General features: G+C 38.1%; 1 protein-coding gene across 1 annotated transcript in view; it reads left to right on the top strand.

Moving 5' to 3' along the window:
* The window catches only part of ASXL3 (ASXL transcriptional regulator 3), a 105,921-nt gene that overhangs the window by 45,957 nt on the left and 45,066 nt on the right, over positions 1 to 14,898 (top strand). The window contains 2 exon segments of the mRNA XM_026072834.1: positions 10,141 to 10,258; positions 11,177 to 11,296. Of these exon segments, the coding sequence (XP_025928619.1) occupies positions 10,141 to 10,258; positions 11,177 to 11,296 (238 nt within the window).

The following is a 14,898-nucleotide window of genomic DNA, read 5'->3' as shown; positions in this document are numbered from 1 at the left end:
CAGACCATATCTCCTCACATTTCAAAGGCAGGCTGCCATTTTAGTCTGGGAACTTTCTAGCCTCACCACCTTCCCTAGTGTCCCTGTTGAGCAAAAGGTTTTGAGCATTTCATCACTGAGCATATTTCATTTTTCGTTTTTGAGGGAGTTTCAGTTTTGCTCTTGAATAGTATCTGAGTGTAAAGTACAACAAAATATCTCCCATTCATGAGTGTTTAGACAGAAAAGTCTATGCTGTAGAACTGCCTTTTATGCTTGTCTTTCTGATGGCAGATTTGAAAGATTTCTGTTTCCCTTTTGCTGTTGGGAGTGAGTGGGTTCATGTCCCCAGCTATTGCTCATCCAGTACCTTTGGAAAAGGGGTGGATGGCATTCTGTCACTCCCATCAGTACTGATCAGTTCCATTACTGATTTGCCTCATTTTCACACTTGAGAGTTTTGGCATGTAGACCCATGTAAGGACATCTTCCCGGGAAAGTACTGAACTACACCTGCATCTGCTAGCAGTGGTACATGGTCACAGTCTTGTGTGAATTATTCTTGCTCTGGACAAGGCTAACTCGAGTATGGACATCCAGTCATGGCATAGTATCTACCCTGCCCTTCTCTGGTCAAGTTTCTGTTCCGTTGACTTGAGGTGATACTTTTTTTGGAAGACTTCTCTATGTACAGATTGAGCTGTATCTATCAAGATGTTCTTGGAAGATGTTCTTGTTTCTCAGAAGAAATGATTATACCTACAGACTGGCCTCATATAGGTAACACTGAGCATGTGTGAAAATCCAGGACCTTGAGGTGGTATTAGTGTCTGGTGGACTCTGATAGCCGAGTATAAGAGCATCTTGTCCATCAGTGTACCAGTTGTTTCCTGGGGCAGTGCCAAGCGAGAATAAACAACTTGAAGATGCAATATAACGATGTCTGGGATGATAGTAGACCTTCCAGACATGGAAGAAAAGCCTGCCTCACTTTTGGCACTTGGAATCAACACCAAGATGGGTACCCGTAAATATTCTTTTGGGAGAAGAGAAGGACACTTCCATTCAGACTCAGAATCTGAATACAGACCAGGACATGTCTGAGACTGTGCTGGGCATCCAGATCTCTTTGTAGAGACAGAAACTCCAGAGACAGCAGCCAAGTGGGTTTGGGAGGAGAGAAGCTCAGGAAATAAGGGAATCTACACAAGGTATGTTACTGCTGCTGTTTTGTTTTGTTTTTCCTACTTTGGGCTTTGTCTGCATGCTTGGTGGCTGGGTTCATAWATGTGCCACTATTTTATTCATAAAGCGGGTAGATGCAGTCTTTCATGGACAAGGAGGGCACCCATGCGTATGATTTGTTCTTGTAGCAGAAGTGGCAACTTCATGCCCCTTTTTTTCAATGGAAGCTGCAAAACCCCATGCAGTAAGAGAGCTATGGGCAAGTTATGGTTTGGCTCATGTGTTGATTTTGAATTACAGGACATTAGATCTGTACAGCTCCAAATGCATTTCAGGCTGACTTTCTAGCACAACCGTGATTATTAGAAACCAACCTACAACCTGAAGGCACAGAAGATTAAATTTCAGAGCAGAGTGGCAAACAGTGAAATTTAGCCCTAATTTGCCCAAATTCACAGGACTAGTTTATCAAGGGTTCGTTTGTTTGCTTTTTAAGGCCAAAGCTGTCAGAGTGCCTAYGTTGGCACTCAAGGTAGAATCCTGAACTCCCTTGATGCTGGTGTGGATTTGCTTTCCTTTCTTCAACTCACATGCACTGCTTATCTTGCTATGAGAGAAGAACAAGAGCAAACTCACCAGTCTTGCCCCCTCCACACTCATTGTTAGGACTTCTTTCCATCACTACAGTCAGATGCAAGTTATCTTGAAGCACTTTGCTGTCCACAGTAATCCATTATTTCTCTGTAGTGTAGTTTCTGTCCTTTGACTCCATCGAGGAACTGCTCACTCATATATTCTGATAAAAGCATCCTATGTGCCTGCCCTCCTTTCCCTTCTCTTCTGCCAAAGAAATAAAGGTGACAGATCATGATGATTATGTCCTTATCACTTACAACTTGAGCACAGGGTGTCTTCCTGAAAGGCTTTGAAATTCCAGTATGAACTAAGAGATGTTTCTTGTACTGAGTTCCTTGGTGTAGAGAGTTTGTTAAATTATCTCAGTGTCTCTGTTAACCATTTTCTTATGTTTCATTTCAGATACTACAAGTTTACCAAGGCCACAATTGGAGAATTCTGGCTCTCTAGCTGAAGACTTTGATCAGATGTCTGGCAACATAACTGATGATTCTTGACAAATTTTCCTGTCAACAAATGGAAAACAAGAAAGGCATGTTGCTTTTTGACTTCTAGAGAGACATGGGAAGGGACAGTGGAATTTACAAAATGCATTCAGGAAAATGGAAGTTTGAAGATGATAAACTAAACTGATTTTCTGATTGTCAAGACAAGTCTAGGGAAAAGGACAGAGAAGCCATGCCAAGGAGACTACATAATGTTGAAAAGAAGCTGGAAGAGCAAGAGTTCCCGCAGGAGCTCTTCAGGGAGTACTTGCATAGCCCGAAGGCAGGCTGCACGGTATGTCCCTCTAAGGGTCCCTATGCATGGGCAGCACGTACCAGCTGCTCAACACAGTGCTTTGGTAAGACGCAAGACAATATTTATGGGACTTTCTTCTGGGTCATCCCCATGGTCCTCAGAGGAGCCCTTGTTTGTGATGGAAAGGGGGCAGGAATCTGCCTGATCCCTGTGTTCTTTCTTTGTGTTGTTTTTTAATAATTAACTCCTGGTTGCTGAGGGAGTCTGTTTTTTTTCCCTCTGGGGTTGTTTGCATAACATGCTTTTTGCAGTTGTCCTGCATGTTTTCTGTTCTAATAAATGTGGGTTTCAGAATTTCTTATTCTGAGAAATAACTAAGAAAAATTGTTAACAACTTCAGAACACTACTGTGTGGAAATATAGATGCCCCTCTACTTCACTTTAGGGCAGTGTCCCTCATCTAAAATGTATCGTGGCATGAATGTTACTTTTGTTTAAGTCTGCCATCCTTAAATAGTGGGATCTTCTTCCCAAACAGGGATCGAAAGATCTCTCTCTTAGTTCTGTTATGTAGATGCTGTTGCTGGTCCAAAGTCTCAGACATTCAAGTTGATGGTAGTGGTCTAGTTCTAAACATTGCACTGGTCTGATAACATTTTTCTTTAAGTAACCAGGTGAACCGGTGTTGGTTGTTACTGTTGTATTAATGACACATATCATCACTGTAGTTGAGAGCCCCGTTTTGCTGGGCTCTGTTCATAGTCAGTCAGTCTTTTCGCATTATGTTACAAAGTGGTTTTTCCATATACTGGCAGTGTGTCTCTAAGTGGCTGTTCTTCTGGACCATGCAAAAAGACTAGGTTTTGATCTGAGTAGTCCATAGCATGTAAAATTATACCCAAGTAAGAATGAATTTTGCCTCGATTTTGAAGCATTTCCTAGAAATGGTTGCTATTTTCAGGGAAAGGCAGGAGTTGGAACTGCTCACAGTGATTCAGGGCTCTACAAAGCCCCCTACAAAACACCGACAAGCCGTTACCTGAGAGTGTGGTTCTGGGAACTGTTGGGTAGGTTGCTGGCGGGCCGTGTGCATGTGTGCAGGGTGTATAAGTGTGTGGCAGAACCCCAGCTGAAACAGGATTTCTGGCATAGGGGCAGTACACTCTAACTACTTACATTGGTGCAATATAAATTCATGCACGTGTTTCTCTGAGCAATAATATAATGGGATTTTTTAGCTGGAGAATGGTAATCTAGCCTTGTAGCTCCCCTGTATACTTTGCACCCTGTGCAGAGTGTGCTTGCAAATTTGACTTAAAGGAAAGCATTGATTACTGTCTTAAGATTTTGTATTGGCATTGCTATATTTATTTTAGTTTGTTTTTAAACTGCTGTACACAAACTGTTTCCTTGCCTACATGTGCTTTGTTGTGCTGAGAAACAGATTTCCCCATAAAAGCACTTTTCAAGGGATTGATATTATTCATTTAATACTATGCAAACAATTTAAAAACAAAAAGCTCTTCTCTTTTTTGGAAAAAAAAGTATCACTGAGTCAATGCATATGCCATCTTCATTCCTGTTCACATGCAAGTCTGAACAGGTGTTGAACCCATTATGAGTTTTCTTGGCTTTCTCTCTTGTTTCTGCTGTTGGGAAAGCAACAAAAAAGGTTACTTTGCTGTTTATAGTGATCTGCAGCAATTGTAGCTGTGAATGCATTGTTGTATCCCCTATAGAAGATAGTGCTGACGTGCAGGTGCACAGACACATAAATGCACACGTTCTTTTTGTCCCTCTCTGCACCAAAAATAGCAAAGTACTTTATCTCCATGTTGGGTAATACATAGACAAACGTTCAGTTAATATATACTGTAGTTGTATTTAAACAGCCTGACCACTGTTGAGACTGCATTTTGCTACCCAGAGAGCAAATATGTGTCAAAAAATTATCTTTGTTCCAAAAATATAAATAGATGTGTCGTAAGGTAGGAGAGTGACATGGACAAAAATAGGCATGTATTTTAAAAGATATCTAACAAAGTTTAAAAATACAACCTAGATTTCCAAACTTCCAGCTTGGTATTTTAGCACTAGACTACTCTTGATCTCCAAATTATCAGTTTTATACATGTAGCACCAATACTCTATATTTGATTCCCAAGTCTGGCTGGAAGTAAATTAACTGGTTCTATGCTTTGGAAATGGTACTTTGTATTTTGCAGTTGTTTCCATGAGAGATCTTTATTATTGTGTTAATCTTACATTTCCATGTTTACGACTGAGTACTTTTAATGTATGTTAAAAATAAGTAGTGGCATCCTGAGGATAATGTGTTTGCTCTTCATGATTTGTAGTGCTTATTCTTTTATTTTAACTGCTCAGCGTACCCATGAAACAGGTTGCCACTGAGATTGTAATTTAATAGAGACATGGGAATTAAAGTCTTCCTTAATTTTGCTAACAAAATAAGGGTGAGAAAGAGGACAAAGACTGAATTTTATGGTGGTGTTAAATGAATCAGTGATAAACTATAAATCTGTTTCATCTTTGCCAATTCAGGATCCATGACCATAATGTAGAGTTGTTGTTTATTTTGTGCAATAGACTTTTCTCAGCATATCATAGATCTTGTTTTTCACATGGCAGAACAGAAGGATTCCATAGCTTTACATTTCTGATCCATAATGTGTGAAATTTCAAAGGTTATGTTTCATGATACAAGCTTCAGAATTTGACATTTATGGAACAAATAGAAATCTGGGACAATGTTGCCAAATGCAACCAAGTGTTACATATCTCTGTTGCTAATAACTTAATTTTTAACATTCAAGCATGTCATGCATTTAAACTCGAATGAAAGTGGTTTTCTGCATTAATGGTTTGTCTGTATGCTTCATTGTTTCATTATGAGTTGAAAAGATGTAGGAAAAGAAGAATAATTAAAAAGAAATCCTGCATAGCAGTAAGATAAGAACGTAGAGCTTGATATTTTGCTTTTGGGGCTTAGACAGGATCTAATGCATTCTTTTGGGGATGTATTTTTTCGCCTTTCCTCAGTTACCTTTTAGTTTATATTGTTTTCTTTCATTCCTTCTTCAAGGAAGACCTTTTTTTTATTCTTATCGAAGAGAGTCTGCCATTTTGTCACTTCAGTAAAAAAAACTCTTTCCTATGTTGAAGTCAACTAAATATGAAAAGACTGTTCTTAAGAACAGACAATGGCATCCGTGAAACCTCCAACAGACTGTTGCACAATGCGGGCGTAAACTCTCCCAAAAGGTGAAGGAGACTTGCCCTTATGACCTCTTTTTAAAAATCAGCCTGGAATTAGAGTATTACTGTTAATTGCATCTTTTTTTTCTTTTGCCATATATCTTCAGAGTTTGTGTTTTCTTAATTTTTGTGTTATTTTGAGTTCTTTTGGATGAAAATGGGTTGATAGGTTACTTAATGTTTTCAGCAATAAAAATAATTCCTCTAAACAAATTAATTGTGCCAGACCCTGTATAATGACCATGGCAATGTTATTCAACAGATGGTCACAGGTTCTGTTTTACGAATAGGAATATTGGGAGTTCTTCATGTTCGTTATGTACAAGAGATTCACAGATGTACTTTGAGAATTTGCTTGTGAGTAGCTGGACGTAAGTACTATATTTTGGTGGTGATTTTAAGAAAGTTTTTAATGTTTAACTTGCATATCACATGAACTTTCATTTTCTTTCTCTCCTTTATTTATGTGCTGTGCAGAGAGAATGGTAGTAATGTTTGACAGATTACTTTAACAGTGATCAGTTCTTCTAGGAATTTACAGCTTGCAGCTTTTTTTAAYGCAAGCATTTACCACAAAGTGATTGAATACATTTGAAATGTAAACACAGAAGTTCATCTTGTTTGAGAAAAAATATGCTTTATGTGAGCTTTTATACATGCTATATATGTTTCTATCTTACTTTACATAGTAAAAATGATTCTTTATCATGTGGCAGAAACATTGGCTCTTTCTTGCAGATCCATAGGCAGCCCAGCTAGGAGGTTGTATATCTAAATATGCATGAGATGCAATAGGTTGTGTCTGTAAAAGATGCAGATGTAGTTTGTGTTAGTTACTGTGTCTGTATCTACAATGAGAACTGGAACCATTTTTCTTTGAAATAAGTTATAAAATTTCTCATTTTCTTTAGTGCTTATTACAAATATGACTCATCTATTTTGTGTTTCTTCCCTTCACCCAAAGAGCTAAACCTAGAGATTTATCTGATAATGGTGACTAGGAAAGCGCTAAATTAGCTTGGTACACTAAAGCCTCAGTACAGCAAAGCATTAAGTGTGTGTTTCAGTTTGAGTAATCCCACTGACTTCCAAGCTAAGCAGAATTAATCTTGGGCTACAAGATTCTTGTCTCATCCTACAGTATCTTGTATCCTAAAATTAATACCCCTCAGGCTAAGTGCAGAGCAGTTATATATTCCTCTTCAGCAGCGACTGCTCACACTGCCCTTGGTTTATGCTTAACTCCTTCTGGTGTTTGGCTTTACTAGAAACTAGACTTCAGTCTGCAATTTCTTGGTTGCTCCTAGTGTTTTCTTGCAGAGACTTGTCTGTCCTAGATTGTAGACTTGCAGCTTTTACTTAGAGTTATAAAAATGCAGTTGTGATTAGCTGGAAACGGTATCTCCCACTAAACAGACTGAGTCAGCAAAATCCCAGCCATCTCTTTACCATACCTATCGGGGTTAGACTATTTAATTGATATTTTATTACCCTCCTCCCCTGCCTCGTATTTTTCCTTTGACAAATGAAAAGATGGAGGGGCACAGGGAAGATTATTAGTCTATTCGCTGGACACGGCACGTTTCATTGGCACTTTGTGTTAAAACTTTGACATAGTTTTCAACGTCCACATTGTTTTTACAAGGTGTTTGCCCTACAGCCTGTCTTTCTGCTCTCCACATGCGTGCATCTTTTCTGTCAGTCAGAGTCATGCTGTACACACTGAATTTTGTGCCGAACTGTGGGGCCTGCATGGTGATCTGCTCCTTGCGTTGTTGCGAAAGCGGAGATGGGCAGAGGGACCAGCAGTGAAATAATGAACATTAGGAGAAAAGAAGAAACTTCCAAAGCAAAAGTGTGTCCAAGGGGAATGTCCTCTTTAAGGTTGATTCTCACATGTTGAGGTGCTTACCCTGTCGCTGAGCCCGTCTAGCTCAGGGGTGGGCTGTGCCTCCAAGTAGATCGTTCTGGTAGCAGCATTCCCCGGCTCCCGGCAGCTTTCCCTGATTTGTGGCTCTGAGTGTTTGTTGTGGCAGAGGTGGGATGAGCACTCATGTCCAGGAGAGCCGTGCTGCATTGTGTTACTGCTCCRTGGGCGTGGCGTGCCCTGGGCTTCCTGGAAGTGCCAGATCTGTTATGCCCATGTGCTTCAGGTCCACCACAAGTGGCCCTCCTGTAACTCGGAAAAAGGTAAGTGGTTTGCCTGACAACGACTGGTACCGCTGCCCTCGCTCCATCAGGGACAGCGTGAGGAGTGCGCACCTAAGATGCACAAACACTGACTACGTGCTGTCGATGGAGGGTACGCCAGTTCTGACTCGCACTCGTGGCAGTTGAGTCTGAAGCACTCGTAATCAACTGCGTGGCTTTACAAAGAACCCACCTGTGTTACTGTGGCTGTGTAAATCATAAAGATGGTATTTCCCTAAGATGCTGGCAACGAAGTTGTGGCCTCTGGTAGGGGTGGGAGTGGTCTTGAAAGRGCACTTTCTGAAAAAGGCTGAATTTTAGACGGGGAGAACATGGCACATCATTTGGGCACTTACTCATTTGTCTGGGGAGGATAACACTGAGGATTTGTATTTTGTCTCTCTGCTGTTCATCATGCGAATCAGGCTGTGCAGCACAATAGCACGAAGATTGGGTTGTGGTTACATGGGTATTCTGATATCACACAACTTGGTTCTCTTTTCAGTTAATTTTTGATGGGCTATTTGTTACTGTCTAAGTCGCCTTAATATTGAATAAGGGTCACCTGGTTTGACACTTAGCTTGGCAGGACTGTGCACTGAGTGACATTTTGGGTAATTTTGGGTACTGTTTGAGAAATTTTAATGTTTTGGAATTTTGTGCCCACAAGTCTGACTGTCCTTGCCCAAAAGCAATATGAAATTTCTGTCTCAAAAATGTCTGAAATACAGGTGGTTCTTCATTGCTTTGTGCTTGCTGCTTTGGTTATGTGCAGATCTGACCAGCTTCTTCTCTCTGTTTGATTTCAAGTGTTGTAATTTGCTTTTTATTGCACAGTGCTTATGTGTCTTTTAAGAAGTGCACTATAAAAGGGGTTAATCAATGAAATAGCTTTTGTGTGGCTTAGTGTATTTTATATTGCAAAGTGTGTTATTTAGAAGAATAGAGTGATATCGATTTATTTTTCCAGAGGGTTTTTTTGACTTAGCTAAGTGAACATTTTGGAAAGATATTACAGATTAATTGAAGTTACAGGCTAAAACTTACAAGTCATCGGTCTTTCATGCTCATAAAACTACAGGGATAATTCATATCAGATATGTTCCTTATTGGTATAGTACCACTTTAATAAATCCCCCCAAAGACCGTAACACAAATTATAGCTATAAAAAGAGAGTGCACAGTAAGATTAGAGAAAAATAGACCGGATGATGTAAGAGATCAGTATTAAGCCCAACCCATTCTGATTTGTTGCAGAGTTTTAATGCTTGCAAATTTATTAATTGGCAAGTATTCATTTGTATATTTTAAGGTTTTTGAATCAGGTATCATTTTCCGTATAAAACAGTCTGCCAGGCATTTGCTATTTCTAAGCTTTAAATATTTTGTATTACATTATCAGCACTGTGTTCAATCTGTTTATGAAACAAAAGCACTCCCATTTGTAGAGATTTATTATTGTAGCATTTTTCCCCAGATTTGCCAGAACACCATCATGTTCGTGTTCTGAAGGTTAATGCCCAAAGTTAAGCAGACAGAAGCCAAGTGCTGCAAGGTTTCCAAGATTAGGACTGATTCCCTTCACAAAAATAAATGATTCCTGCCATGTTCAGTGATTTCGTGCAGCACTACTCACGGCTGAGTGAGTGCATCAATACTGTAGTCCTTACATGCTGTACATACTGATGACACTCTGTGTTAACTTGATTGACTGAGCAGTATACTGGAGAGGATGCACCTGCAAGGGATATGCAGACATATATTTTTATTCTGGTTTTGAAACATTTATTTTACTTTTTTTTTTTTTAACTTGGAAGTCTTAGTTGCAAATTCGATGGGTTATCATGTTGTGCTGCTAAGGTAGAGCAAACAGTTATATGCTTCTTTGTTGTCAAAACTATATTGGAAAATGATCTAAGGTGCATCTTCTTTCTTTTTATAACCAAAAGCCTGATTTTATGTTTTAAAGGAAAATGACATAAAGGGGACAAGCGTGAAGTCTGGCAAATCAGTAGCTATGTAAATTATACTTACTTTAAGAGATTCAGTTTAATGGTAGAGAAATGTCTCATGCAATTCATTTATAAGCAGTATTTTTTGTTACATTTTTATGTTTTGTTATCATTTTTGTAGGCTTTAAGACAACAGCAGAAAAGAAGAAATGGAGTCTCAATGATGGTAAACAAGACTGTTCCTCGTGTTGTTTTGACACCATTAAAGGTGTCTGATGAGCAGTCGGATTCACCTTCAGGTAAACAGCTAAAGGACCATTTGAAAGATCAGTTCTAGTCACAGAGCCTTCTTGTGAATCAGATATGCAGCAGACAGAATTTGGAACTACTGAAAATAATAATTCCATGGTGGCTTTGTTTAACGTCCTTATTTTCTTATCAAATCTGGTGACTCAAGGATGGAGATTTTTCTTTAATTTTAAAAAAGACCTGAAGACACATAATAAAATGACAATTGATAATAGCAGCAGCTTTAAAGGAATGCAAAGTAACATTTTGTTGGGTTCTGGAACTGTAATGGAGGACCACATGCTGGTATTCAATGCCATAAAAAGGGGAGGAAAAAAAAAGGCAAGCTTTTCTGTGAGTGTGAATTTGTGTCTCAATTCTTCATCACAATACTGGGATTCTTTTGTTAGCTTTTCTTGTTCTGGTACCATTCTTACCACCACAGCATAACCCTGACCTTTAGTTCTGGTTGTTAAGCTGCTTTGTTTTAAGAGAGTCCTACATCTATGTTTAACACAGATTGACAATTGGGTTTCCAGGCATATCTCTTTTATGAAAATTATTTCACAAAGAAATGTTCTTTTTTCTCCTTTAGATTGCTTCAGTGCCCTGTAACTTAGTGTTTAAATTATTTTTAGAGATATCTCTTGGGCATTATAGGAAAACATTGTTTTTATTAGATCAGTGAACATTTTTATTGACTGCAGTGTTCAGTAAACTTTAGTTTTCACCACTTAATTGATTTATTGAGCTTTTACTTCCATTTCCTCTGGTGATGAGGAATCAAATTGTAACCAGAAATTGTGACTTTTCAGCCAGTAGATGTCAATTTTCTTTATTAATCCTCTTTTGTTTGGTTTACAGTGTGTTGGGGGGGAGGGGGTAGGAAGTGCATCAACTTCACATTTGGGATTTTTTTTTTTCCTAAGGGTCTGAATCTAAAAATGGTGAAGCAGACGGTTCTGATAAAGAGATGAAAAATGGGCAAAAGTCTCCAACCGGAAAACAAACAAGCCAGCACTTAAAGAGGTTAAAAAAATCTGGTTTAGGTGAGTAAAACTAAAATAACTATCTTATTTGTTTGTAATATTGATATTTTTATAAACTCTGTGTCCTCTTTCAAAGTTGTATTTTGCTGGCTTATCTGTGGCCTTGTCAAACTCAGGAGCTGACTCTTTCTCCAGAAAGCATCTTTCTTTCTGTCTTCCTGCAAAATCTATAGGGGTGACTTTCCCAGAATGCTTTTCTGTCATTGCTTTTTAAAGTTTGACAGACCTAAGTAACTGCAGCCAATGGTCATTTAGCAGTTAGCTTCTGATTGCTGCATTATGCTATTTTTTTAACTAGCAAATATTCTTTCTGTAATTTTTCTCCCAAAGAGGATAATGTATTTTCTTACAGACATGTCTTATCAGAAGATGACCCTCTTTTCTTCGTTTGCATTATTCCATGTCATACTGAGTACTGACATTACCATTTTTGGTTGATTTTGTTTGTTTGGTTGGTTTGTTTCTTCAGTTGTATCCTTAATTATTTTGAATCTGTATCTCTGGAGATGTTAGATAAAATTTCTGTTTTTATTTTTCACATTTTTCAGCAAGATTCATGGATGATGATCTGTAATTAATAAAGAATTTTCTCTGAAGAGATGATAAGAGTAAATTCTTAATAGCTCTGTGTGATGTGCCGATTTTCCTGCTCTGCATGGAATATAATTGGAAATGTTCCCTCAGGAATAGAAAATGTAGTGTTCACTCAGACTCTTGTCTCAGCTAAGCAAAGCAGAGTAATTATATAACTGTTTCTTTTGTCTTTACAGAGGACTTTTCACATTCAGCAGACTGCTGAATCATTTAGAGAAGTATTTCACAATGTGGCCAAGTTGGAAAAGTTAGCAAAAAATCTTTTGTAGTGACTGAATAACCCTAAAAATTATTTAACTTCTTTCTCTATGGTGATAAGTTTTTTTTCTCCTTAGTAGTGACCTGACCTTGTCATATTTTTTACATAACAATTCTGTAAAATAAATTGAAGATACTTCATTTGCTAAGTATCATAGCTTGTTTGTTAAATCTGCTATAACCAGTTCCTGGTGAACTGTTTCATTCAAGCTTTATTATTTTCCAGCCTCTTGTGAAATTATACTATGGTTTCATATGTAATCTTTCTGCAGATTATCCATCAGTTTCTGAGAGATAGCTAGTACTCTGTGTTAAGCAAATGGCATTATCCAAACCTGAAAATATTCCTTCAGTATTACAACTTTTGTCATGCAAAGATATGTCCAATTCTAGATGATTTCCTGTAACTTTTCTCTTGATTTGATTGAGATGCATACTTTGGTGTATGCATTCCTTCCCATGCCCCAATATCTCCCCGATATCAGGACTTGGAAGGCTGGAGATTTGCTTAAGGTTTTAATGTCTCTGTTTGCGTACCTGTTGAAATGCTTGCTTTATGACATAGTACTTCTTGGGATACTAACAGAACAGTTGTTGAGCATCTTTAAGAATTGGTCCGGGGTCCTATAAAATCCATAATTCAGCTCCAGCCATTGTTTAATTGTCTGAAACTCTGCAGGTCTGCCCAGTATTCACTGCATATTCTATGTGGTAGACTTTCTGAACTCCAATTAAATATGACTTTTTCCCCTTTTACTTAAAAAATTATTTCGACTATATGATTTCTATCCATTTCCTATTTTGATTTTCATACTTTGATGTAGAACTATGGTGCTTCCACCCTTTTTATAGTTAATTCTGTATGTTGGAGAGTAATCTTTCCAAGTCTGTAAGTCTGAGTTTCTCTCTCATCTTTCATCTCTCATTTCTGATCTGGTCAGTGGTCCCCCCATCCCTGAACTATGATAGCAGCTATATAAGAATTCAAAACGTCTTTCTCTGTGGAAAAACAGTATGACAAACATTGGCATATGCTCTGTCATCAGCTTCAGTCTCTTGGAGTTAGGAGTAGCCATGCAGTAGTTGCCTACTCTGTCAGATCCCACCAGCTACTCTCCATGCTATTCCCAAACACTTCCCTAAATATGATTACCAAATTGAGACCTGCAGCAAAGGTCCTAAAGCTGCAACTAATATGTGCCTTAGAAAGGGTGCAGGAGACAGAATTTGCTGTCCTTCTGAGTTTTTTTATTTGTTTGTTTGTTCGTTTGTTTGTTTTATGGTATGGCTATCATGTGCATCCTCAGTGAGCTACTGGCCTATCATCCTAGGAATCTCCCACTCAAAGACATTACTGACTTTGCAGTCATATATTTTGTTTTATTTTGGAATGTCTGGATGTTATATGCAAAATGTATTTTCTTCCATAGAATGTGATGTATTAGTTGGGTAAAAAAATGTCTCTCAAATTTGGAGTCACCTGGATGATGGAGATATGTATTCTGTATTGATTAAAGAAAGGAACGTATATATATGCATTAAAATTAGATACATCATACTACTTGTGTTACACTTGGGGACTGTGTTCTTTTTGCATTTATATTTAGTGGGTGGAACAGATGGTAAGGACAGTTTGTTGTGATGTACTCATTAAAATGAGCACTTCTTCCACACAATTGTCCTTTATAGCAGGGCATTCATTTGTTTGTAATGGAGTCTTTGCTGTATTGAAATGTAGTATGTTAGAAATATGTGTTGGAAAAGGTTATCTTCTGCTGAATGCAAAGTAATTCTTGTCTCATTCAGTTAGTACTGTCTGCTAAAAGTAGCAGGAAATTGCAGGAATGTTTGTAGGAAGCTGCGACTGAGGGGGAGCTTGCAAAATTTACAAATTTGCCACAGTTTCTTTCATTTGTGTGTTTTGTAGATGATGTCATAACCTTTCAGGAAAGACCACACTACAGCCTTCTAAGAAATCTAAAACATAATTTTCATTAATGTTACTGTTAAGTGTTTTGTAGCATTTGAGGAGTCCCTTATTATCAGTATACCCAAACTCCTCTATTTGTAAAATATATCTATTCTTCTTGAATCAGTTTGAACCTTGATGAAAGGTCCTGTGTGAATGCCAAATATTATCATTGCTCATAGCAGTGGAATATTTTTCCCAATTGCTTTCTAAGAGATTTTGCAGGAATTTGTACAGACCAAAACCTGGAGGGGTTGTAATTTTTCAGGTTCTCTCAGCCACCTGTATTCCTGACTTGTTCCATTTTCAGATTGTGGATGCAGTGTTAGAATTTGTTAAGACCGGAAGGAACAAAGGATTGTAACAGTATGTCTATACCCTGGAGCAGGCAGCAGAAGTGTATTGCTTTTTTAGGAGCTTTTAAAAGTATCTTTTAAATATTATCATAGAGATAATAAAAAATAGGGTCAGAAGGGACCTCCAGTGGTCATCTAGACTGTTCATCAGTCCTCAGGCAAGATCAATTATACACCTGTCATTCCTGACAGATATTTGTCTAACCTGTTCTTTAAGATTTCCAGTGATGGAGACTAATGCCTCCATAGGGAATCTAATCCAGTGTTTCTATATCCTAGGTAGTTGAAAGCTTTCTTTTTTCAGTATTTAACACAAATATTTCTTATTGTTTAAGAGTTTAAGCTCGTTATGTTTTCCTATCCACTGTGGACAGTCGGAACACATTTTTCTTTACCTCTGTGCATCAACCTTTTGTGTACAGGCA

The sequence above is a fragment of the Apteryx rowi genome, unplaced genomic scaffold, assembly GCF_003343035.1.
Source record: "Apteryx rowi isolate R43461 unplaced genomic scaffold, aptRow1 scaffold_352, whole genome shotgun sequence".
Classification (NCBI taxonomy): Eukaryota; Metazoa; Chordata; class Aves; order Apterygiformes; family Apterygidae; genus Apteryx; species Apteryx rowi.
The sequence above is the reverse complement of the archived record's forward strand: the minus strand, read 5'-3'. Positions and strand labels throughout refer to the sequence as shown.